The 24,361-nt window shown below is 52.5% G+C and overlaps 7 protein-coding genes across 7 annotated transcripts; 4 read left to right on the top strand and 3 right to left on the bottom strand.

The window, feature by feature from the left end:
- Positions 1 to 96: 96 nt before the first annotated feature.
- V8C40DRAFT_260599 (Vps53-like protein) lies at positions 97 to 2,691 on the top strand (the record flags this gene model as incomplete). The annotated part of the gene is made up of 3 exons (XM_083219162.1): positions 97 to 142; positions 200 to 1,992; positions 2,056 to 2,691. The coding sequence occupies 3 exons, from the start codon at positions 97 to 99 to the stop codon at positions 2,689 to 2,691; spliced, it is 2,475 nt and encodes an 824-aa protein (XP_083079280.1).
- On the top strand, positions 2,685 to 4,722 carry V8C40DRAFT_230399 (thioredoxin-disulfide reductase TRR1). The gene is made up of 4 exons (XM_083212698.1): positions 2,685 to 3,415; positions 3,507 to 3,569; positions 3,639 to 3,757; positions 3,840 to 4,722. The coding sequence occupies exons 1-4, from the start codon at positions 3,397 to 3,399 to the stop codon at positions 4,593 to 4,595; spliced, it is 957 nt and encodes a 318-aa protein (XP_083079279.1). The 5' UTR covers positions 2,685 to 3,396; the 3' UTR covers positions 4,596 to 4,722.
- V8C40DRAFT_230398 (UDP-N-acetylglucosamine diphosphorylase) lies at positions 4,616 to 7,054 on the bottom strand. The gene is made up of 2 exons (XM_083212697.1): positions 5,187 to 7,054; positions 4,616 to 5,127 (listed from the first exon to the last, which is right to left on the bottom strand). Exons 1-2 carry the CDS (start codon positions 6,615 to 6,617, stop codon positions 5,053 to 5,055), a joined length of 1,506 nt encoding a protein of 501 aa, XP_083079278.1. The 5' UTR covers positions 6,618 to 7,054; the 3' UTR covers positions 4,616 to 5,052.
- A 2,357-nt stretch (positions 7,055 to 9,411) lies between these two features.
- On the top strand, positions 9,412 to 11,004 carry V8C40DRAFT_230395 (uracil-DNA glycosylase-like protein). Its single transcript, XM_083212696.1, has one exon. The coding sequence runs from the start codon at positions 9,884 to 9,886 to the stop codon at positions 10,823 to 10,825; it is 942 nt and encodes a 313-aa protein (XP_083079277.1). The 5' UTR covers positions 9,412 to 9,883; the 3' UTR covers positions 10,826 to 11,004.
- A 156-nt stretch (positions 11,005 to 11,160) lies between these two features.
- Positions 11,161 to 12,663, top strand: V8C40DRAFT_230392 (GPALPP motifs-containing protein 1). Its single transcript, XM_083212695.1, has one exon. It carries the CDS (start codon positions 11,246 to 11,248, stop codon positions 12,209 to 12,211), a length of 966 nt encoding a protein of 321 aa, XP_083079276.1. The 5' UTR covers positions 11,161 to 11,245; the 3' UTR covers positions 12,212 to 12,663.
- V8C40DRAFT_230391 (E3 ubiquitin-protein ligase RNF103) lies at positions 12,610 to 15,103 on the bottom strand. Its single transcript, XM_083212694.1, has 2 exons — positions 14,428 to 15,103; positions 12,610 to 14,321 (listed from the first exon to the last, which is right to left on the bottom strand). Exons 1-2 carry the CDS (start codon positions 14,643 to 14,645, stop codon positions 13,172 to 13,174), a joined length of 1,368 nt encoding a protein of 455 aa, XP_083079275.1. The 5' UTR covers positions 14,646 to 15,103; the 3' UTR covers positions 12,610 to 13,171.
- A 4,978-nt stretch (positions 15,104 to 20,081) lies between these two features.
- On the bottom strand, positions 20,082 to 23,373 carry V8C40DRAFT_230382 (uncharacterized protein). The gene is made up of 2 exons (XM_083212693.1): positions 23,114 to 23,373; positions 20,082 to 22,613 (listed from the first exon to the last, which is right to left on the bottom strand). Exons 1-2 carry the CDS (start codon positions 23,135 to 23,137, stop codon positions 20,676 to 20,678), a joined length of 1,962 nt encoding a protein of 653 aa, XP_083079274.1. The 5' UTR covers positions 23,138 to 23,373; the 3' UTR covers positions 20,082 to 20,675.
- Positions 23,374 to 24,361: the final 988 nt, after the last annotated feature.

The following is a 24,361-nucleotide window of genomic DNA, read 5'->3' as shown; positions in this document are numbered from 1 at the left end:
CACCGGCTTTACACAATTCGCATCATCCATCGACGAGCTGCCATCTCTTATCTTGCTGTACTGTTATCATCCATTTTCTACCAAACACTCATAACTATGAATGGCTCTCTGGCAGGGTCATCTGCCGCAAGTCTCGACGCAAGTGAGTCGCCGGCCGAATGACAAGCTGTTCGCAACTAACATGAAGATGGTGGCACAGTCGACTACGATCCCATTGACCACCTCAACCTCCTGTTTTCGCATCCGTCCGCCGTCTCGTCCATAAGCCAAGTCTCTCAGGCACTCAAGCACCGCCAAGATGACCTCTCGTACGAAATCAACACACTCGAATCGGCCCAGGCCTACGAACCAGACTCGAGCCTGGAGCGAATGCGGTCCGCGCAAACGGAGCTTGCGCAGCTGTTTCGCAAGATTGAAACGGTGCGCTCACGGGCGATAGAGACGGAGCAGAACATCACATCGATGACAGCAGACATCAAGAGGCTGGACAATACCAAGAAGAACCTGACGCTCAGCATGACGGCGCTGAAGCGGCTGCAGATGCTCACAACGGCGTACGAGCAGCTGAGGGGCCTTGCAAAGACGAGGCAGTATCGGGAGTGTGCCGGCCTCTTGCAGGCGGTGCTGCAGCTGATGAAGCACTTCAACAGCTACAGGAGCATCGAGCAGATCGCGACGCTGAGTCGAGAGGTGTCCGAGCTACAGCGGGAGCTGCTAGAGCAGGTCTGCGAGGATTTCGAAATGGCTTTTACAAAGGGAGAGGTCAGCGCCAAGAGGGGAACCTTGGTGGAAGCCTGCCTCGTCATGGATGCTCTGGGAGACTCGGCAAAATCTAGGATTGTCGGCTGGTACATCAACACGGAGCTGCGAGAGTACCGCCAAGTATTCCGGGGCAACGACGAGGCAGGCAATCTAGACAACATCGGACGAAGATATGCGTGGTTTAAGCGCATGATGAAGACGCACGAAGACGACCATGCCGCTATTTTCCCTCCGCACTGGCGCGTCAACGAAACTCTGGCCACTGCTTTCTGCGACGGCACGCGTGACGACTTCAAGGGCATCCTGGAGCGTAGCATGCGGCGCCCAGACGGCAACAAGATTGACGTTAACCTGCTTCTCGCGTGCTTGCAAGAAACGCTCAATTTCGAACAGAATCTAGAGAAGCACTTCTCCAACGACCCAAGGGCCAGCATCGACACTCTGAGCTCGACTGAGGAGAAGTCGCACACATTCAATGGGCTCATATCAGTGGCTTTTGAGCCCTACCTGAGTCTCTGGGTCGAGTCGCAGGACAAGCAGCTGGCTACTATGATACCTAAGTACCGCACGCAGCCACTCATTCCCCCAGAAGAAGAGTTCACGCCACAGGCCGTCATTTCCTCAGCTCTGGAGCTCTTCCATTTCTACAAATTGACTCTATCCCAATGCGCGAAGCTATCCACGAGCGACCGCCTATTGGATCTCTCAAAGACACTAGCCAAATACTTGGACGAGTATGCTCAGCAGGTACTGTTACGGAAACTACAGTCGAGCGGACAGAAGGGCCCCTCCATGCAGGATGCCGTCTTGGTCCTGAACACAGCAGATTTCTGGCACATTAACACGAACCAACTGGAGGAGAACATCAAGAAGCGTATTGACCATGAGCTGGTATCCAAGGTCGATCTATCGTCACAGTCAGACGCTTTCCTGGGTGTTGCTAGCGCTGCCGTGCTGGCTTTGGTACGCATTGTTGAGGTGGACTGCGAGGGCGTCTGGCGGGAAATGAAGAATACAAACTGGAGCACCATGGACAGCGCGGGCGACCAGAGCTCCTGGGTAGGTGAGCTCGTCAAACATGTCAATGACAAGACGGAGGAGATCTTGGCCATTGTTACCAAGCAGCAGTACGCAAGAGCATTCTGCGACAACCTGGTGGATCATCTGGTGACGGCCTTTATCAACAATATTGTCCAGTGTCGGCCGATATCCGAGGTTGGGGCACAACAGGTAAGAGAGAACGGGAGAATAGGAGTTTGCCGCGTAACTTGAGCTAACCAAGGGTCGTACTAGATGCTCGTTGACAAATATGCACTCACAAAATCGTTTGGGAATCTGTTGTCCTATCACAACCCATCGCCAGCGCAGCAAGCACCGTCCGCTACGTTTGTGAGGAGGGTTGAGCAAAGCATGAATCGGATGGACCCTCTGCTCAAGACGCTACAAGTTCGGCAATCGCCTCCAGAGGGCCTTGTGCAGGCGTACCTCATTCACATTGCGGATCGCTCAGATACAAACTTCAAGAAGATCCTGGATCTCAAGGGGGTGCGCAAGATAGACCAGGCTCACCTGATTGAGCTGTTTGGCATCCACCGCGACAGCAGCTCTAACGAGAAGCTCGCACAAAACTCGCCGCTCCTGACACCATTGATGTTGACGTCCAGTCTCAGCAGTACTGGTGCCATGGGCGCAATCAACACTGCATCATCCTCATTGGCAGGCAGCTCAGCAGCAAGGTTCGACGCGGGGTCGTTGGGCGAGAAACTGCTAAGTGCAGCGAGGGACATTAGCAACACTGGGCAAAGCGGTTCAGACAAGGCGACAATCAATGAGAATCTGAGAAATTTTGGAAAGTTCTTCAAACGAGATATAAGCGGCCTTGGGCTCAAGTTTGGCATGCGCGACGGTGCCGAGGACGGGCAGCGATGAGGGGGGCACATGAACGGGGGAAATAGGGGGAGGGGGAAGGTTTTGGATATCGCAAAAAGATTCCAGTTTCCGGGCTGGGACGTCATCCGACCGCAGCGCATCCCCATGAGCCCAAATCTTTTGAGCTTCGAAACACCAGGCGCTGGCACTTGAGATTTGTCAACCTGACAAGCTGCGATTCCAGGTCCAACTTTAATGCGACGAGTCGGGAGCGGCGTCTGCGGTGCCGGGGGGGCTTAGAAATCCAAACCAATCCAAGCACACAGCCTTGTCTTGATTCCGTACAGTAGAGACTATGGCGAGGCAAGCGAGGGTACTTTGCTGAGTGTTAGCGGCTGACCGCCCGGGAATTGTGTGCCAGGGTTACTAAGATGCGGCTTCTGTCCAGTTCTGCAACTCACGGCCGAGCCCCGCCATGGCGCCGAACTCGTCCGTGTGCTATTTTTCCATCTCTGTCTTTTGCATCTTGTATAAGGGATTCACTTCTGCGAACGCGTCCATAGAATCTAAACCGCTATATATACCCGTCTTTGCCGCCGTCTCGTCTCTTCTTTTTTCTCCCGTATCTTTAGACCAAAAGTCGCCAAACTGTTCGCCTCAACTTTCCGACGAACGCTGCGTTCGAGTGCTGGGCTTTCGATTGCCGCTGCCGCCACCACATTCACAAAGAATCCCACCAAGCCTGTTGAACACGGAGCAAGAAAGATGCATAGCAAGGTTGTCGGTATGTCTGCTCTATTTACGTTATGCGATTGAGACGGCCATGAGAAGAGCCGTCTATGGATTTGCGATACCGAGGCTAACTTTCATTGCAGTCATTGGATCTGGCCCCGCGGCCCATACTGCTGCCATCTATCTGGCCAGAGCTGAGCTGAAGCGTAAGTTTGCTCCTCCCGTGTGATACCATGGAATATAACGGCATATGCTAAACGTTTGGGGGATAACAGCTGTCCTGTATGAGGGCTTCATGGCAAACGGCACCGCTGCCGGTGGCCAATTGACGACGACGACCGAGATTGAAAACTTTCCCGGTTTCCCCAAGGGCATCATGGGCCAGGAGTTGATGGTGAGTCTTGCAAAGACGCTCTCTTTTTCTTGTCTTGTTTCTTTTCTATTTGGACATATACTCACACGAGTTCTTCTTCCAGGACAACATGCGCGCCCAGTCCGAGCGCTTCGGCACCGAAATTGTCACCGACACCGTCACCAAGCTCGACCTCTCCTCTCGCCCCTTCAAGTTCTCGACCGAGTTCAACCCCGACGAGACGCACACGGCCGACTCCGTCATCATCGCCACCGGCGCGTCGGCCCGCCGCCTCGACCTCCCCGGCGAGGACAAGTACTGGCAGAACGGCATCTCCGCCTGCGCAGTCTGCGACGGCGCCGTGCCCATCTTCCGCAACAAGCCCCTCTTCGTCATCGGCGGCGGTGATTCCGCCGCTGAGGAGGCTACTTTCCTCACAAAGTACGGCTCCCACGTCACTGTTCTTGTGCGTCGTGATGTTCTGCGTGCTAGCAAGACCATGGCCGCACGCCTGCTCAAGCACCCCAAGGTCACCGTGCGCTTCAACTCCGTCGCTACGGAGGTCAAGGGAGGCGACGACGGCCTCATGAGCCACCTGGTCATCAAGAACGTCGTCACCGGCGAGGAGGAGACGGTCGAGGCAAACGGCCTCTTCTACGCCGTCGGCCACGACCCGGCCACCGCCCTGGTCAAGGGCCAGGTCGACACCGACTCCGAGGGCTACATCGTCACCAAGCCCGGCACCACCGAGACGAGCATCCCCGGCGTCTTCGCTGCTGGTGATGTCCAGGACAAGCGGTACCGCCAGGCCATTACCAGCGCCGGCACTGGCTGCATGGCTGCTCTGGAGGCGGAGAAGTACATCACTGAGATGGAGTAAAAGTTATACCACAAAGGAGGATAGAATCTAGATCATACATGTATATAAGCAGTGACGGTTTTGTTTTCTTGAAGCGAAAGAACAAAAGAACAAAAGAACAGAGTAGAAATAGACTACAGTCGATTCGCCAGATTTCACCAAAAATGCTTGAATGTGATATGAAAAAAGTCTTGTATTTCAATCAAGCAGCCCAAGAGAATCATATCATATTCCATCTTTGGGGGGTGAACAACCCAATATGCTATGCTAACAAGATTCCAAGCTCTTCATTTCTTGCTTCAACTTGCTTCATCTGCAGATTGCTCGACAGAGGAGACGCGGCCTTATCCGCCGCAGTAGCCTCGTAAATTCATCCAGGCCCGTGCCACTAAAACATTACTCTAGTGCTAACCAACGCTGATATTAAAATAAAAAATCATTAAAACAAATATTCCAGTCACCTTTTCTTTTTCTTCGTTTAGTTCTTCTCCAGCTCCAGTACAGCAGGAGCCACGATGGTCTTGCCGTTGAGGTGCTCAAGTCCCTCGCCACCCTGTGAATTATTGTTAGTATCAGGCTGGATCTGGTGTGAGGAATGAAGTGACAACTTACGTAGCTGATCAGGGGAGACACCTCGATGCCTCCGTCTGAAACAACGGTGGCGCCAGCGGCCTGGGCCCAGCGGAGACCCTGGTTCATGATGTCGGCCTTGCTGGTCTCGGGGTCATCCTGTCCGGTGCCGCTGGCGTTCTTGAGGGGAGAGAACTCGTCGGCACGGTTCACCTCCATGCAGGCAAACTTGTCGAGGGCCAGCAGAGGGAAGCAGTCAAAGACAAACTGCTCGAGCTTGATGCCGTTGGGCTTGGCGGGCTTGATCAGCTCGCCCGTCTCCAGGTCGGTGGCAGGAATCTTCTTGCGGGCGACGTGGTGGGGCAGCTTGTGCGCCCACTGAGGAATGCTCTCCAGGAAGCTGAATGAGTAGTAGTGGTTGACAATGTTGGCGGCGCGGAACTTGAGCAGCTCCGAGTTGTTGGCGTCGCGGGCCTCGGCAGTCTCCTTGTCAATCTCGGAGTACTCGACAACGTCGGGCTTGCCGTTCTTGGCGATGATCAGGCCGACGGACTCGGTGGCATCACGCTTTCGGACCACCTTGGTGGCGATGTCGACGTTCAACGAGGCGGAGAAGCCAATGAAGACGGGGTCGGCAACCTTGACCAGGCAGTTGTCGACGCAGTAAGCGTGGATGTGCTTGATGCCGCGCTTGCGCATGTCGTCGAGAACGCCAGAGACGACGAGGGCCTGGTAGAGTCCACCGTTGCCATCGGGGGCGACGGCGACCTTGCCCTTGTTCTCCAGGATGATCTTGCCCTCGTTGGAGATGCAAGGCAGAACACCCTGCTCAAAGATCATGACATTCTCCTTGGCAAGGCCAAAGTAGTTCTTGGAGGAGAAGAACTCCTCGGTAGGTCCGCGAGTAGGTCCGCTGGTCATGACGTACCAGGGGACAACGACCTTGTCAACACCAGCCTTCTTGGCAGCCAGCTCCTCAACCTTGCGAATGCGCTCGGCCTGGATCTGGAAGAGGGGCTTGTGCGAGGGCAGGCCAATGTCGAAGCAGCCCTTGGGCGCAGAGCTTCCCAGTCTGGTACCCTGGCCACCGGCCATGAGCACGACAGCAACCTCATTGCTGCCAATGAGATCAAGGCCAGACTCGTACCACTTGTTGATATCGTCAGAGCTCGAGTCGAGGATACTAGCAGTTGCGGATTCGGGCAGGGGCTCAAGCTTGGCAGCACTCTCATCGACTTGCGGGGGGTGCAGCGCTCGGTCGGTGATCTCGTTGATGTAGGCAGGGTCAAAGCCGGAGAGCTGCTCGAAGAGGGTAGCTTGCTCGGCAGTGCTCAGGGAATCGTAGAATGTGAAGACGTGCTCCTGTCCAGCCTTGGTGTACTTTTCCTTGAGCTGGGAAACAGCCTCGGCCGAAGGGGCGGGCTTTGCGACGCCATTGGTGGCCTTGCTCAGAACGTTCTTGATGGCTTCCATTGTGTGGGTTTGGGGATATCTATGGAATAAAAGCAGAAAAAGAAACAGATATTAATATGCTGATAGATGGTAGAAGATGGTATGGAGACTCAAGCGAGCGAATTGAGTGCGGCAGCTGAGGGAGGAGAGAAGAAGAAGAAATGATGATGTCGAGAAGAGAACCGGAAGCAGGGAAGAGCTGCAGTGAAGTATAAAAGGAGACGATGACCAAGGAGGGATCAATAGGAGAGAAGCTTCTTCTGCTTTGGTGCATACGCAGGTACTTGGCCTTGGTACTACTAGGTACTGCAGATGGAAGCGGACCTGCTCTCCACAATGCAAGTACTTGCTGAACTACGCCGGATTGTATTGTTGTTTGGGTTGTCGTCAAGTATCCAGCCCGTACCTCCTAATGATCAGCAAGACGGGCTTTTTCTCCTGGCTGACGTCGTGGTGCCTCTAGCCGTGCATGCTGTGGCCCGCCCACCCCTCCAAACCGAAAAAAAGCCCATCAGGGGGGGAGGGGAGCGCATTAGTGGGAGGAGCTTAACAGGCTTGAACCCTGGCAGCTGTCGGTACAGGTACACGACGTGTACTGTTGTTGTGAGTGACAGTGAGCCTTTTACACAAGTACTGATACATATCTGTGCCAACTACGAGTATATCTGCGATGGGTGCTGCTGCCAAGCATCACCAGTGGCACTTTGTATAAAAATACCAGCAGACTTACAACAACTTACTCGTGCCAGACAGTATCTTGGCGGCAAAAACAACGATTCGATTGAATTCAATTCACTTCTGTGATTAATTACCTTAGGGTACACACATCCCATACGAGCGCCGCAAGTGGCACCAGGCCAGGCTGAGGCGGAAATATGGTGCTGCTATTTTCAGCTTGGGGGGGAGGCGGTGCGGCAATTGGCATCCACTGGCATCACTGTCAGCCCTCCGCCTCGCAGGAACGCTGCAGGCCAGACTCTGCACTAACTGGCCAGCTGGAGCCCCCCTAGCGGTAGCTGTGGGTTCAGCGCCTGGGAAGTGGGAATTCTGTATGGATGCATTGATCAGATTGATTTGTTGGTGTTGCGTAAGATGGAAGGAGTAAGAAGCTGATTTCTCTGTCTGTCTGTGTTGTAGGTCAGGTCGTCTTAGTCAACATTACTCTCTACCTGAGGATGCCTTGCCAGAAATAAACACATCTCGACATGTGATGGAATTGATTGATACCCGTGTTGACATGATTTGATGAGATTTGTCTGGATTGGCTTCCGTCTTCCGTTGTCAAATTCACTGGGACTCGATGAATGCACGAGTACAGTAGCTGCAGCAGCACATCCGCAATCCGACTGCAGGGCCGGCTACCCACGCCTTGGAGCCGATCTCCCCGTATGTACCAAGTATGGATCATTGTCAACACTGAACATGGGCCGGATACGAGCCATCAGGGCAGCGGACCTCCCGATTCGAGCCGCACATGGTTTCGTGTGTGTGCTAGCAGTAGCACAGGTGAGGAGCCCCTTTCTTTGTGCCCCGTGTGGCATCAATTACAAGCAGCATGTGTGCGTGTCCCTACAGATGATTGCTGGCATCGGATGCCGTATGACGTCCGCCGTGGTTATTACGACTACATGCACCTACTGATGCCGCACCCGTATCAAGATTGATTGATTCCATGCCGCATTAATTGGTAGCCTCGGACCCCGTACTGCCGTGTGTCGGCAATTCTTCCAAAGATGGCATTCCCTACTCGAACCAATACTATACATACACCACCACGGCCTTAATCTCTAGTTTGGCTTTGGCTCTACAGAGTACAAGACATGGAAACTGGCTTGACGGTGAGAGGGCGCAGGGTTCGTGCAGGGTCGGCTCCTCACATCCAAGGCACCCTGCGCTCCGCACTCCACACATTTCTACCAAGATGCGGTACTAGCAGCATCATACGGAGAAGAGCATGGCAGCAGAGTAGGTGATAGACCTGCAGCTGCTTGGTTCAGCCGCACGGTAGACACGGTTGAGTGGTCGTTGGCAGGCCACGAAAGCAAGTAGGATGGCTGCAAGGGGCTGGTTCACAAGCACCAACCTACTGCAGACTCAGGGCTTGCATCTCGAGGCGTGTCCACGATTGTATGGCTTCTGCTCGGCTTGGCGCTGATTCTGATTCAACGAGATGCTCTTACAAACTTAATATGCCTTGCGGGATGCAGCTTGAGGACTTCACCGCAACTTGTCGAGCTTAATTCAAGCTGGTGCATGTACAAGTTCAAGTACAAGTACAGGTACTGACAGGTCGGCCGACCCCTGAAGCGTTCCCTGATGTCTAGATCATCTCTAGCATCAAAGTCTAGATGATCGGGTGGTTGGCTCACCGACATCCTAAAAGCAGGAGGCCGAGGCGTCTCTATCTCTTCATGTTGGTCTCTGTGTGAGCACATGGAATTGGTCACAGAAATACACGCATTTGGCTGCTTTTTTCGACATCCAATGTCCATACCAAGGGGCACCTGTTGCTCTCTGAGGAGGAACCACGTGATTGGAGCATTTTACTGTAGAGCAGATTTGCATGACTCTCAGGATCATTACAAGAGCATCAACAAGCTTTACTACCATTGTATGGACATCCATTCAACTGCTCCGTGCATACTGCCGTGCATTCTCCGGACTCGGTACCTGGCAATCCTGAGCGCCAAAGATGATGCGCGATCTCCCGTGCGCGGGCCATGGCAAACCGAACAGTTAGGCTGTGGCTGTGCCTACGCTAATCGACCTCAGCATCAGCCGTTCCACCAAGGATCTAGAATGCTTGAATGCACTGCGTCGAACATTGAATGAATCGCCAACCGAGCCTCCAGACGCCCTTCTTCCATGTTTGCTTTTTGCAACGTGCTTTATTCAGCCGCACAGAATACCAGCAGTACTGAGGTAGCTAGTCCTTTGCAGTTCTTTTCGAACCCTTGCTAGGAATTAGGCAAACAGTTCGTAGTGCATCCACATGCCGTGCCTGACTACATGTACTAAGCCGGCGCAAAAATAGCCCGGTGGCAATCCTCTATAAAGCGTTCAACGTTGTTCAACCTCCAAGTGAGCGTGCCAAATTTGCAAGGCATATTCTTCTTTGTAACCTTGAAACATGCTTCTCAACGTGTCATAGCGCTGCCAAACGCCAAGGCAGATATAAAAAACTCCGGCTTGATAAGCGCTATCGGTGTCAAATCGAGCAGACCAGAGAGCTCAGCTTACACTCGTTCACGCATGATACACCAGGCTGTAGGTCGAGTGATATCAACATGGAGCCAGGGGAGGAACTTCCAAATACGGTGGAAGGCGTGGATTCTGGAAAACCTGCGACATTCGAGGGGCGTTTACAGTTGAAGAAGTTCATGTACACGTCGCAACAGCCCATCCGCAGGAGCCCTCGGTTTGCGGCCGCCTCCGAATCGCCATCGTCATCTTCAGCCGCCAGCGTGACAGCTTCTTCATCGTCCAACAAGCGGCGTCAGTCAGCAACGCCCAGCTCAGCATCTTCGTCTCCGCAGAAGAAGAAGCGGAACCGTCCAAAGGCTGGATATGCACCGCCTTCTACATATGCGCATCTCCCTGAGCTCCCCGATGCCGTGGCACCCAATCTCTTGGTGTTTTTCATCGGGCTGAATCCCGGGATAGAGACTGCTCGGTCGGGCCATGCCTATGCACACCCCTCCAATCTTTTCTGGAAGCTCCTCTTCTCGAGCGGCGTGACGCCCCGTCCGTGCCGTGCCGACGAGGATAGGCAGATGCCGGAGCTGTACAGCCTTGGTTTGACCAATATCGTTGCGCGGCCGAGCCGTAACGGCGCCGAGCTGAGCAAGCAGGAGATGGACGACGGCGTCTCCATCTTGGAAGACAAGGCCCGTAAATGGCGGCCGGAGAGCATGTGCGTCGTGGGCAAGAGCATCTGGGAGAGCATCTGGCGCGTGCGTCACGGCTCTCCTGTGGGCAAGGCATTCAAGTACGGCTGGCAGGACGAGTCTGAGAATATGGGCGTCATCGAGGGCGAGTGGGAGGGAGCCAGAGTGTTTGTCGCAACAAGCACGAGCGGCCTTGCGGCGTCCATGTCTCCGGCTGAGAAGCAGGCCGTATGGAACCAGCTGGGCTCTTGGGTCAAGACGAGGAGAGCCGAGAGGGAAGCCCAGAAAGAGAAGGAAGATGTGCAAGCGGAGAGTGTAGATGGTATGGGTTCGACTTTGTAGCATTAACAGCCTTAGATTTGCAAGACTGGTGGGAACCTTGTCTATTGCTTTGTTATATGTTTTCGCTGGTACCAGCAGAGGCGTTGGCTTCAGCTCTATGGAGTATGTCTTTTAATGTTCCTCTTAGATAATTGACCTTATGACAACTGAAATACGAAACTCAAAATATTAATGCAACATATATTCTGATTCTCTTTCATAACGGAAACTTAGAAGCCATAAACGTGAAGCCTCTCCCCCGGAAATCCACACGGCCAATCACATGCACCGCGCAAATCCGCCCGCTCCACCAAAAATGACATCGTCTCTGCTTCAAGCTTCCCAACTCCTTCACCTACAAATCACGTCTCCATCAAATTCCCAACTAACAAACAAATAAAAATACTCCAAACGGAGAGAACATACCCAAAGAATCAGAGAATGTCGTCTATAGGCCCCCAACTCCCGCCTCAACTAAAAAGGAGCCGCGACGACACAAACGACGATACGTCAACGACATCAAATAAACATGCCCGTCGCGAAGACTCTCTACAGAACCAAGACGAGATAGACCTCAATGCCTCCGGATCAGACTCCGAAGACGACTACGCACCGAAAATGCCAGCTGCTGCCGCGGCTGCGCGAACAGTAGGGCCGTCTCTCCCACCACATCTCGCCGCAAACAACAACGACGACGAAATCAACCTCTCCGACTCCGATTCAGACACCGGCCCAGCTCCTCCTCCCGGCGCCAATCCAGACCCTACCGCCAACACAAACCTCGACTCCGACTCTTCAGACTCTGACGACGACTTTGGCCCATCCCTCCCATCAGCCTCTGCCCCTCGTCGTCAAATCGGGCCTTCACTCCCTGCATCTCTGGAAGACGACGCTCCCAAGCGCGACGACTGGATGCTCGCTCCTCCACCTTCCTCATCAACCTTCTCCGAGCGCGACACCACTCGCATCCGCGCCCGCAAATTCTCTTCAAAACCAAAACCCTCATCCTCAACCGCCCCCGGCGCGCCATCCATATGGACCGAAACCCCAGAGGAGAAACTCAAGCGTCTACAAGACTCCGTCCTCGGACGCACATCATCCACGTCCGACGGCGCATCTAACCTCTCAGAGGAACAACAAAGAAAAGTTCGTCGCGACGAGGCCCTCGCGGCAAACATCCAGGCCCAACGCGGCAAGACACTCCTCGAAGAACATCAAGGAGGAAAAAAGGCCGCGACGGCGGCGAGCGGGAAACCTGATGAGGAGGAGGACGATCCGAGCAAGAGGGCGTTTGATCGGGAAAAAGACATGGCGGTTGGGGGCAAGATCACGTCGACGCAGAGGAGGGAGCTGATTAATAAGTCTGCGAATTTCGGGGGGAGGTTTCAGAAGGGGTCCTTTTTATAGCGATATTTTTTTTTTTTTTTTTTGCGTTTGGCTTGTGTAATGAGGCTTTGGATACAGGGTGGTATCATGAACGTGACATTGGGTTCATAGAAGAACTTTCATACCTCTACGATAATAGAGCTTGTACTAAAAAGCTAGGAAACTATGGCACCAAGAATCTGGAGTCTATCAATTTGGATGAGTTTACGAATATCAGCTTCGACAAAGCAGCTTGGTCGATAAGCGGTGATAGTATACGAAAGGTTCAGTTCTTCAAAACTGGGATCTAATCAGTCTCATATGTTAAAGTCAATCGGGTACAGCAGGTTGAACCGATTTTTGGATAGTCAAGCCATACCAAAGGCAGTATATACGAAACACAACATAACACAAGTCACAATTTCAACGAAACCGCAACACTTCTTCACTGATGCTTTATTGCTAACATCGAGCTACCAAGAGAAGCCACTATAGCCGCCCAACTCCGCCGCTCATGTCCCATTTCACCTCCGTCTTTGACACGCTCGGAGCTCCGTGGATAAGAAAAAAAAAACCAGCCCAATGCAGGGCCCAAAAGCAAAGAGCAAAAACCATTCGTACATGGGCTCCTTCATACATAAGAACCGTGCGTCGCCCCCCTTCCCTGCCATCCTATTTCCCATAGCTAACCATATTTTAAAGAACTGCCTTACCTTAGTGCCCCTTTATGAGCGTATATATACGTTGCAGTCCACTTCGACGACGTTTGTGCATCCGCCTTGGCATGGCTAAATACACGTGTAAAAGGGGGCGAAAAATCAGAAATGCTGTCATAATGCGAGATAAATTCCAAACCAGGTGGATACGATTCGAGCCGGTGACGGGTGTGCTCAACACATATGTTGTAAGAGAGAGAATACCATCGTTACGTGATAAGTAGATCGTGTGGGGACGTTAAACTGAAACAGAAAAAGAATAAATGCAAAGACGCAATCCGCTGCATTATGTAGCAGTGGTTGTTGGACGAGTGCCGGCCTCTAGCTGCCCTGGGGTCACTGCCTCCGCGTTCATCCGTGGTGACGGCTCGACTGTGCGTCCAAAGCGGATGGCATGTCGGACAGATGAAAGCATGGTGACGGGAGGAGACGGCTGAGATGTCTCTGCAGCATTGGGAGCTGTCTGAGCCTGTTGAGCTGATGTCGCATCAAGCGCCACTTCCTGCACCCGTGGCCGGGGGAACCGCAGCAGAGAAGACCGAGCTCTTGAGTTGTCATTGTTGCTATTGCTGTTGTTGTTGTTGTTGTTGTTGCGGTTACTTGAAGACCGGAACCAGGCTGTTGATAGACCCATGGGCAGATTCATTCGGGAGTTCTGGCGCGGATCGAGATTGGCGGAATTGCCAGCCGCGGCAGCATCGCCTTCGGGGTTGGGTCTGGGCTTCGGGACGTAATAGTCGGCTTTGCACAGCGGGCAGCATGCACGGCGGCTAGTCAGCCAAGGGTCGACACACACTGCGTGGAAAGTATGGCCACAGGTCAGTCCACGGACGTCATCGTCGTCTTCGAGGGTATCGATGCAAATGGCGCAAGTATCACCAGATGTGTTTAGAAGTTCCGGTGGCAAAGCGGCGGTGATTTGCTCGTCGTCTTCGTCGTCCTCCTCATCCTCTTCTTCTTCGGTTGTTGTTCGCTTCAAGTTGCCATGGGGTTTCACGGGTCCGTCTTCTGCCGTTTCGCCGACAACCGTAACGTCCTTCTTGTCCTCATCTTCCTTTACGGTAGCCTCCTTGGCGGGTTCTGTCTTGGTGGCAGGTGTAGCCTCGTCGAGGGCACGAACCTCAGCCGAGGCGCGTTCTTTCGGAGCAAGGTCAGGAATGGCTCCGTCTGCGTTGTGAACGCTGTTAGGCCGACTGGGCGCTTCAACTCCTCCGGATGTGGGCAAGCCTTCTCGAGCACGTTGCGAAACCCAAGTCTTGTACTTCATCATGGGGAACTTGTCGTTGACCTCGTCCATGGTCATGAGTTTCTTTTCTCGTCTTCTCCGGTGAGGACGAGGCATGTTTTCGAGCGTGATGGGCTCGCCATCTTCGTTGGTCATGCGCGCCCTGTTGCGAGCATTATATCTAAAGCAGTACTTGACGCCGACAATGATCCTACAGATATGTTATTAGACGAGGATACTGGCAGGGGTGGTAGAGGGGAGATCAATTGGGAAGGAGGTATGTATATCATGTGTCCAGGCAGACTGTAAATACTCACCACAAGTTTGTGAAGACGACACCAAAACCAAGGGCAACAAAGAAGAGCAGCGGCGAGCTGGAGCCGCCGCCCTTGTTGTTGTTATTGCTGTTATTTGTGTTGGAGGGAATAGCAGTCTGCGGGCTGGTGGTGTCTGACGTTGTCGAAGAGGCGGTTTCTGTCGCAGCCCTCACGACGACGTGGGCGACGACGTGAGCGACTTGGTCGATGACAGTCATTGTGGCGGCTTTGCAGGATGGCGATGGCAGGTCGTGATTGACTCGACGTCTAGATTGCAGGCGAGACAGGCAGCATGGATCGTGCGACAGCGGTTGGGTTCTCTAGTCCAGAGCGATACAGGCTCGGAGTCGTCGGCGAGCGGAGGGAGTGCACCATGCAAGGCTGAAGTCGGGCGTAGGTCTACAAGCGCTCTTTTGCTGGAAGTCGTCTCTTTTCCGGCTCCGTCCCGGGTGTCGTTTTTTTTCTGCTCAGTGTACCATCTAGGTCATATAAGAAAAAAAAAACCCTCAAGCCTCGCTGTGAGTCGGCAGCTCCGGACGCTGAACAGGCAGCTATCAAAGGATTGCTGCGTGCAGGTGTTGTTGCGCGGCTCACGAACAGCGGCAAGCAACGCGCGTGGGAGGAGGAAGAAGTAAAAGAAACGAAGCCAGAGCAGAGCAAGAACAGATCAATGGTTCAAGTGCGGAGTGCAGGTGGTGGGCTAGACTGTTTAAAAGACCACTGGAGGGCGATTCAGCAGCATCCACCTCCCTCGGGCTAGTTGTGGCAGCGGCCGGTATGGGTGACCTGCGGGAAGCGTGGGCCTGCGCCGCACGACGAGGTACGGGGTACGCAGACGGGCCAGGACGCTTTTCGAGCTGCGACTGTGCTAACCCACACCAGACCAGCCCAATAGCGACATAGGCAAGGGCTCTTCCCCCCCCCGGCCCCCCTCTTTGGCTGCCACACCCCCTCTGGCAGCAAAACATTGCACGATCCATTGATTTGAACTCAATTAGGCACAGTGTGCCCAGGTGCTGTGACGGAACATGCACCAACGCCGCCTAGAGGCCCTCCAGAGGGCGCTGGGTCCACAATCCCCAGCGTCCTAGTGGCTGCTGCGACGCGCTGGTTTCTGGCGTATTACTGGGCTGGCGCCGGTATTACGGGGCGTGAATTGGTGCTCTTTGGTGCTGTGCGAGGCCATTGGGCTTCTTGAGCGCCGTCGGCGTTGCAGTTGAGCCGGGGGTTGAATAGAACGTTGAGGTTGAGTCCATCAGATGCGCACATTGATGGATATCGAATGAGAGATTTGCGGCGCAGTTCGACATCATCATGCGCACATGTCTGCTCATTCGGAGTATGCGGCCTTTGATTGATGACAGCTGCAGTAGATACATGGCAGACCTGTATTATGTGCGCATCCCAAAAGGAGCAGCTACTGTATACGAGTGTGTGCGCGCGGCTCGGACAATTAAAGTCCATGTATGCGGCTGTTCAGTCTGTGCGAATAAGCCACAGGCGCATTGCGTATTACGAGCTGCATCCAGGCAGGAATCGAGATGCAGATGCAGAGTCGCAGCACTACCACCAGACTGCAGCCGTCAATTCATTTGCATTTGCATCTACGGAATACGGAGTTGCTCATTCATGGACGAGTCAGCACCAAGACCAAGACTCCCGCAGCTGTGGCGCCACTACCGACGGCAGGGGCGAAAAAGCAAAAAAGAGCTGGAGCTGAATGAGTAAAAAAAGAAAAGAAAGTGAATTAAGGGTATGTTCAATAGCTTGAAACCAAGGCAACCTGAACCCAATGGATTTTATTGTCTCACAATATGCCCGCAAATAGTAACAGCATCCTGTAGCTGGCCCGACTGGCATGCGACAGTTCGGAACTTGAATACTACAAGTATCTTATTCACACGTGCCTGGAACACATCACCAATTGCGCCGTAAGCTACGAACATCAGCAGCCTCACCTTGATTGAACCGAATTCCAGCCAGGTCTACAACCAGAATTCGTATCTCCCGTATCTGCCTTGCGTATTTCGTATCGCCAGAGTTGCAAAACGATGCTCTTCTTGCCTTTGCACTGCCATATTAACCAGGCATGTGGATCTCCAACACCAAACTCTCAGTAGTCTAAACGGACGTCCAGAGCCACTGATAAGTTCACATCATGCCATCCACTGGCCGACGACGGCACCGACCACCGTAACGGCTCGGCTTCGGCCACAGCGGGTCGACTTGAAGCAGAGTTCCGGCCTGTGAGCCACGCCGTGCAGCCCTCTTGCTTCGAGTGCTTCAGACTCGATACGTAATGGACATGCGCCTAAGCTAACATACGGCTGACACGGCACCACTTTGGACCTAATGGGCGGCCGCTGTGTTAGTGCTGCCGTTGGAATCAATCCCTTTGGGTGGTCTGGGTCTGGGAGAAGACAAAGAAGCAAGGAAAGCCTGAACTGAATAGGAGCAACATACCGTCCGTATCAGATGGGAAAAAGAAACGAGTCCGGGCGCTGGGAGAGTAAATTTCCAGCCCGGATTTATTTTTGAACACTCCCAAGACGTCTAGACCCGTGCCGTGCCTTGCTTTTCGGCCACTTTACCACCAGAGCTCTGAGACATGCATTGTTCGCAGATTCAACCTGTCAATTTTTCCTTTCTTTTTTTCTTGGTCGCCATCCCACTCGCCGCATACCTCCGCGACTGGCCCCAAACCTGGTCTGGCCTGGTCTGTCTTTTCGCCCTGCTTAGTTCGCGAAAGGACGCCCAGGATGCTTCCGGCTTCGTGCCATTCCCGGTGGCGATCGTGGCTGGCTACGACTCCTGCGTAAGCGTCTCTAGGTAGTTCCCAGATCGGACAGCCAGAATATTTGGAAAGCTTTTGCAATAGGCACCGGGTTCAGCACGGGTTTTTCGTCTTGGTCCATGTGATTCAAAATGCGCGTTTCCATCTCATGTTTGCGAAATCGTTCACATGCGGTCCTGTGGTGCGACAGGCGGGGCGGTGGAGGTCCGATCTGATGGACAAGGACATGGAAAATGCTAACCTGTGACTTGCTTGATGTGTCTGGGTCCAAGTATCCCCCGCTCCAGAGTTGAGTGCTTCTGGGGCAGACATCGCAAGCAGAGTGACATTCTTCCCGTCACTACCGAGCGTACCGTTACATCCTGGGGGTTGCGATTCTGAACTGCTGCGTCGCCTTGATTTTTCTGGCCAGGGCGCTGACCGTCTGTGTGTTGGGCGTGTGAGGAGTTGATGTTCCTGGAAATAGCATCAATTCATGCGAGTGCTTTCAGCTTGAGCTGTTACTCTGCATATCGACAATATCTCGTCGATATAAGCTCAGATCTATTAAGAAGAAATCAGCCTCGAGCCGAATTGGCAATCGTCCATTGCGACAAGCTTTTGCGAGCGACACCGGCTTCATTGTTTCCCTGAGCCATGCAACAGCACCAAGCAGTGGCGCGCCGCCAGTTGCCTATATTGGGTTGGGACTTTGTTGGCGCTCCAACATCAGCTTCAAACTCCAATCCATGGGGGTGCTGTACAGTGCACGAGCACGGTATCTAGCGTCGATGTAGCGGACGGAGCTGCTCCGACAGAATCCATCTCTCCGTCTTTTCAAGGCACGAGCACGATGTTACTAGATGGAGCCGCCTTGCATGACGACACACTAGGCGTTGGAAGCGGCCGTAAATCCGACGATGCTCAGCCTCATGTTTCTGCGATCCGGGTTTTTGGATTTGGAATTGCATCTGTCAGCGGAGGGACGCGATGCTCGGTTTCACGCTGATCGGGATTCATGCCGAACGTGGTTGATCCGACATCTCTAACACGCAGACTCGACCTGGAACTTGGTGCATGTGCTCACGCAGCCTCAACGCACGGCCGTCTCGGCCCTTCCGCCATCCGAGCGTTTTCTGCCAGGTACGGAGTGCTGGACATGATACTAATAAAAAAGCACAGAGACCGAATTGGCCCAGGCGACGACCGTGCTCGTCAGCCTCGTTTCAATACGATATCAGTAATAAATGTTAATACAGCACGACGAAGTTTGAACCACTCGATACAGCGACTATCAGCTCGTATCCGTACAATTCTCCTTAGTAATTGTTCTACGGGCTGACATCATGATAGCCTGACTGGGAAGGGTTCCTGAGCATCACCGCCTGTCTGACCTCTTGAGGCTCGTCAATCTCATCCCGCCCGCATCCACCAGAAGCTAAAAAGGGCATGCTATTGCTGCTCCGCCCCATTGTGACAGAATGATGGACAAAAGCTTGGCCAAACGTTGAAATAATTGTCAATTTCTTCCACACATGACCTCTGCTTTTTTCTTTTTCTCCATAGATGCTCACCATGAAGCCCGCCAGGCGTATTACCTAAACTTGCTCACGCACACACAACTCCAACGGTAATAGCCATTTGAGCTCATTTCCATCTTCAAATCACTCCGTTCAATCGACACCGGGCCGGGCCACGGAACAACTCTACTTGTCCAACGTCTTTCTAGATGTCCGCAAGAGGGCTGTGCTGCTTCTACTCCATAGATACAGATGCTTCGCTGGCTTGGCTTCAACAAAGAGACACTTTCATTGGCGCCGATAGCCCCCCGCGTAACTCTTTTGTGGGTTTGACCAGGTCCAGGATGGGCCCTTTTAGCCGCCAGCTTTTTCTTTCACGCATTTTCTTTCTTTGCCTTGTCTTTGTCTTTTTTTTTCGCGCTCACTGCGTTTTTGATTTCTTGCTTGATGGAGAGATGAGACTAATGCGCAATGATGGAGCCGGTGGTATGACCAACCCGATCCCACGGACAAACTCCACGCAACTTTGCCAGGCACTGCAAACTCGCTGTGTTTTCTTAGTCATTATCGCCGGCCGATGACATTTTCTTCCCTCTCACGGCTTTTCTGGCATTCTTCTCTGGGACAATTGTGGGCCATTACGCGGCTTTGCAGCGGTGTCATGCTCCGAGTCTCTTTGATGCTGGAAATCAATGGTTTGCTGCAGATGCAAGCCATCTTTTTGCCCACTTTGGCTCACCGCAGGTAAAAAATATGGAACGAAGAAGAAAACCCGTAAGTTCCTTAGCACTAGGCAGCTCTGCCACTTTGCTCCAAAGAAATGGAAATCGCCCCGAGAAATTGGCCGCGTTAATAAGCTTGTGAATAACCACCATTCCTTTGTGTATTGGTATCGCAAGCCACTGCGGATAAATGCTTCTTACATCATATGTAGTTCATCTAATTCCTCACCAATTGCCCTCCCAACAGCTAGACTTGATCACCAACAAAAACGCATTGCGAAAAAGTAAAAGTACGCCGGATCTCTCGGGGATTTTGATACCAACCCGCGATCCCCCAAGCAGTGGATTAGTAGAAGTAATCTATTAAATCTTGAATTTCTGTATTGCGCGCAGATCTCTCACCATTTGCGCAAGGTTTCAGGTCCCATACCAGAACCCCCATTGTCAGCGTGCGGTGCCTGTTTCGTGGCGTCTTGGTCTTTTGGGCTTGTGAAGCCACTTTTGGCGCGGGACGTTTTTGATGCTGGATGCGGATGTTCCGAAACGCCGAGGCGCTTATGGATGAAGTTTATTGGGATGTTGAATATTGTGTTTTATCATAGCATTTGTATCACATTAAGCACTGTATCACTTCTAGAGTAGAGAGTAGAGTATATTGAAAGCAGTCTGTATGCACTATATAAACCAAAAAAGAAGAACGTCCAAGAAAACAAAGAGATATATGAAAGCATAGCAAGTCAGTACGAACCCTCCGGGTATCATCAATCAGGTATCATCAGATCCAACGCCATCTCACGAATCACATCAACAAACGCATCACTTCATCGCATAAATCATGTGCAAAAAAGACACTTCAAACAAAATCAATGAAACAAAGCATGCATGTCCATTCCCAGGGCCTCATAGAGTGCCATATGACTTTAACCGAAAGCGAGTAGAAAAACCTAAACGACAGGAATATAAAACCTCCCAGGGTTTCCTTTTTGTATGTTCCCCATTCCGTAAATGCCAAACCGTAAATAAAACCGCGGGATTGCTAGATTGTGTCCTAGGCCCCTATCGAAAATGCATCAAACCAAATAGAAACGATGTGTATGCGTAAGAAAAAGGAAAAGATTGTGAAAAAGGATGGAAGAATGCATCGAGATATAAAACAGAAGGTCAAGTTGCCAAACCATGTCCCCCTTAAATCACACAAGATACCATCCAAACCAAATCCCTTCAACGTTGCACTTAATGGTGGCCGAAAGCCCAGTTGCGTCTAGCAGCGACGGGCAAGAACGGCGTCACAGTTGGACGGTTGTCGATGGGCTCGTCGCTGGAGCGCGAGCTCGACAGGGTCGAGGTCGGCGCTTCAACTGGACTATCGCTTGGCGGCGTAGCAGTAGGCAGATACTTCGTAATGGTCACCATGACAGTAGAAGCAGAGCGATGAACCCTGCTGGTGCTAGTCGAAGTTGTGGTTGTAGTGGTTGTGGTTGTCGAGGGTGTAGGCGCAGCCACAGCAACTGGGACATGCGACGTGACGGTCTTGATGACAGTCGGACGAGGCTGCTCCACAGTTAGCGAGGCTGAGGTTGACGGTCCCTGGTCGGCCGACACTGTTCTGTAGAGTGTCTTCCAGACGGTTGACGGCTCTGCAGTGATTAGGCGAGTGACAGTGTGTTGAACGTTGCCCTCGTTGCCAGCTGGCGAGGTGGGTGCCACCGGAGAGGGCTGAGGAGCAACTGCGGAGGGCTCAGGAACAACTGCACTGGGAGCGACAGGGGCTGCAGGAGCTGAAGGAGCTGCACTTGGGCTGTCGTTGTCTCCATTGGCGTCAATATTGACCTCAAAGTTGCTGGTCATCTGAGACTTGATGGCTTTGGTGTAAATGTCTTGATCATCGACGAACTCGCTCATCAAGTTGGCGTGTGTGGCAGAAGAGTCACCCGTGATCTTGATGTCGATGGTGCTAGCATAACTCTCATTCTTGGCGATGGCGGCCATGGTGAAGCCGTTGGGGTCCTTCTGTCCGCGCATAAACGTGCCAGCCCAGGGGTAGAGGCCGTTGGTGGTGGCAGCAAAGTTGATGTTGTCGGCGTTCAGATCAGGCCAGTCCCAGTACCAGTAGATGGTGTAGATGGAACCAGGCTTGAGGTCGCTGGGCAACTGAAGGGTAGACTGGCATCCAAGCTCAATGTCATGGTTAGCTCCCTCAGGGGCGAGTTTGGCGGCTCGCTCAGTGCTGATGGGACCGGGATTTGGCTGGTAACACTGGCCATCGTCGTAGTTGCGGGTAGCCAGGAGAACGCCGCGACCGTCACCTCCAGTGCCCGCCTTGTTCCAAACAAGGTGGACATCAAAGAGACGCTCGCTCTCCTTGGGTTGGCTGGTGCCGTAGAGGAAGACAGTACCGCGGTTCAGGGGCTTCTTGGGCTGATTCTGGGGAAGAGTAGTGTGACCGTTCTCAAGATGGATAATGGCTATGTGGTCACCCGGAGCGGCTTCCAACATAGGGAAAGGAGGGTTCTCATCCAACTTGTACTTGTTCAGCACCTCATCCCCAGAATAAGCACTCTGGCCGGCAGCGGGGAGAATCCACTGAGGGATGCTGTCAGCGAAGGGAGGGTTAGTAGAAGTGCGAGGAACCCAGCCTCGAGCGTAGCCTTCAGCTCCAATCATGGTGCCGTTGGGGGCGACCTTGAAGGCACGCTCGATCCAGGAGTGACCGCTGGCGACGGTGGCGAGAGTTGCAACCACCGCGGCCTTGAGGCCGACGTGAGGTTTGGCAGCCATTCTCACGGTCGGAACACGTCTCTTGGAAGATGCTGGTTGTTTTGAACTGGCGACGAGAGGGTGGTTTTGAGTTATCGAACAAGTAAAGACTGAGTCAGGAGACGATACCAAGGAACGAATGCTTTTTGATCTCTGTAGGAGAAAAGCTGAACCAAAATACGATCGTGACGAAGAGTTTGCTCGGAGTTTGTTTTTGTTTTTGTTTTGGAAAAGAGAGAAGAGAGAAGAGAACGCGAGAAGAAGGGGAGATATGGGTTGCCAGGTGGCAGGGCGAGCCTGTTGGCCAAACTGGACGGACTGACGAACAACTGGTGAACAGCTGTTGGCTTTTTTCCCCTCCCGACCTTTTTTTTCAGTGAACAGGTTTTGCCAAGAAGAGTATTGTCGAATGGGCTGTTCCCAATTAGTCTCGTATGTACTCCTTTGTCTTTCTGAATAAGATCGAAGCGGGTATGTGAACGCAGAGTGTTGTTGTCGATGTAGGTTCGCAGCTCGAGGATAATCAAGGAGAGTGAATCACGTCCAGCGCCGTTCAACCCCTGTGAATTAAAGAAGAAAAGAAAAAGAAAATCGTTCAAGAGAGTCGTTATTATTTCCAGAAAGAAGAAAAAGGAAATGACAAAAGAAAAAGAGAAAAGAGAAAAAGGAAATAGTTGTCTTCTCTTCACCTTGCCATCATCGATGCCGTCTCACCCGTGGGAACAATCAGAAGCTGTAACAATCAACCAACACTAGGCAAACCGGCACAGTTGTAAAACAGAAAAAAGCCCACGCAATCAGGCACGAAAAGTAACTTGGGCTGAGAGAGAAGAGAAATAGAGAGAGAGAATGAGTAAGAGATGACGAAAGCAGGTGGGAACGGAGAAGAAGAGTCACCACAAGGCACAATTCACCACGACAGAGGGAACAGAAGCCATTTTTAGCTGAAGCACGTCGCAGTGCCGGCCGGCTTCAACGGCAACCTATCGACAGCATGCAAGCAAGCAAAAGCACGGCAACAAAGCGGTCGCTTCTGCGGTCGGTCATGGAAGGCGGCCGTTGATGTGAGACAGACGCTGGGCCATTCATTCATGCGGCGGCTGGCGAAATGAGGCCACAGAACAGCCCACGACATGACACGACACGAGCGAGCAGACGAGATGGAGAGGCTGCCATATCGAACAATTCTTTGTAATTGAACCTGGGCCTCGTTTCAGCAGACAAGGGTCTCTGAGGCGATGATAGGCTGAGACAAGCGCGGCTTGCAGGGCCGACCCGATCTGGCCATGCGAGAGCATCAAGTACCGTCTAAGTTCCTTTTTAGTGACCATACGCAGCTGCGGATACATGAGCGATACCTTGCAAATCTGTAGAATCCATCTCATGGTTGCAGATTGCGCACAGCTCGTCAATGGATTCCATGTCCTGCATCCCGGTACGCGGCATGTACTCATGCAAGACCGCCAATCTGTTTAAGCGCCGCGCAAATTAATATTGTTTGGGCTAGTACTGCGGTGGTACCAGCTGCTGTTTGGGCGTCTCAGGCGCCATCGCCAGCCTCAAGCGACTGGCTGTCATTCGTCGACGCTGCCGACTCTTTTGATCTGCTGTTCAGAATTTGCTGTCGCATCGTTTGATCTACTTTTCGGGCGGTGTAACAGTGGCGTATTGGGCACTCTAGTTTTTGTTTGAGAAGTTCAATGTTCTTTGTTGCTGTCGGTTCAAGTCACGAGACGTCTTTGTACCATGATGTAATACAAGTGTGGTTTTACAGCCAAGAGTTTCATTTTTTTGGAGAGTATTCAACCAGCATTCAAGTGTTATGTTAGCTAATCAAGATGCATCAATGTTATTTCTGGAACTAAAGAAATTAGTGATAGTAGAAGAATGCAGCAATAGTAGAAGAAACTGCACTCCAATAGCTCTCTACACCACCGATATGTAGAAAATCACACCTCAAAGATAACAATAGAACACAATATCTGTGAAACCGCAATATATCGATGAATCGCCGATATTCCGAACATCTGCCCATACACTGGTCCTGCTCAGCCTAGTCTCATTTCCCTGTCCGTCTCACGGGCGCTTAAGCCTGCGCTTCATCCATGCCCAGCGTAGCATCCCGATTAGCCGCTCCCGCGCCTTTCGAGCGAGAAGGTCTA

Source organism: Trichoderma camerunense, assembly GCF_050948025.1.
Source record: "Trichoderma camerunense strain CBS 138272 chromosome Unknown V8C40scaffold_1, whole genome shotgun sequence".
Lineage (NCBI taxonomy): Eukaryota > Fungi > Ascomycota > Sordariomycetes > Hypocreales > Hypocreaceae > Trichoderma > Trichoderma camerunense.
Note: the sequence above shows the minus strand (reverse complement) of the source record. Positions and strands in the feature narration are given on the sequence as shown.

Bases quoted from the DNA above. Each gene is read 5' to 3' on its own strand.
- V8C40DRAFT_230398 (XM_083212697.1), bottom strand. From the start codon at position 6,617: ATGGAAGCCATCAAGAACGTTCTGAGCAAGGCCACCAATGGCGTCGCA. The intron at 5,128-5,186 runs GTAAGTTGTCAC...AATAATTCACAG, and splicing joins TGTCTCCCCTGATCAGCTAC to GGTGGCGAGGGACTTGAGCA.
- V8C40DRAFT_230382 (XM_083212693.1), bottom strand. From the start codon at position 23,137: ATGGCTTCTGTTCCCTCTGTCGTG. The intron at 22,614-23,113 runs GTGAATTGTGCC...AATTGGGAACAG, and splicing joins CTTCTGTTCCCTCTGTCGTG to CCCATTCGACAATACTCTTC.
- V8C40DRAFT_230395 (XM_083212696.1), top strand. From the start codon at position 9,884: ATGGAGCCAGGGGAGGAACTTCCAAATACGGTGGAAGGCGTGGATTCT.
- V8C40DRAFT_230399 (XM_083212698.1), top strand. The intron at 3,570-3,638 runs GTAAGTTTGCTC...GGGGGATAACAG, and splicing joins GGCCAGAGCTGAGCTGAAGC to CTGTCCTGTATGAGGGCTTC. The intron at 3,758-3,839 runs GTGAGTCTTGCA...TTCTTCTTCCAG, and splicing joins TCATGGGCCAGGAGTTGATG to GACAACATGCGCGCCCAGTC.
- V8C40DRAFT_230392 (XM_083212695.1), top strand. From the start codon at position 11,246: ATGTCGTCTATAGGCCCCCAACTCCCGCCTCAACTAAAAAGGAGCCGC.
- V8C40DRAFT_230391 (XM_083212694.1), bottom strand. From the start codon at position 14,645: ATGACTGTCATCGACCAAGTCGCTCACGTCGTCGCCCACGTCGTCGTG. The intron at 14,322-14,427 runs GTGAGTATTTAC...ACATATCTGTAG, and splicing joins GTCGTCTTCACAAACTTGTG to GATCATTGTCGGCGTCAAGT.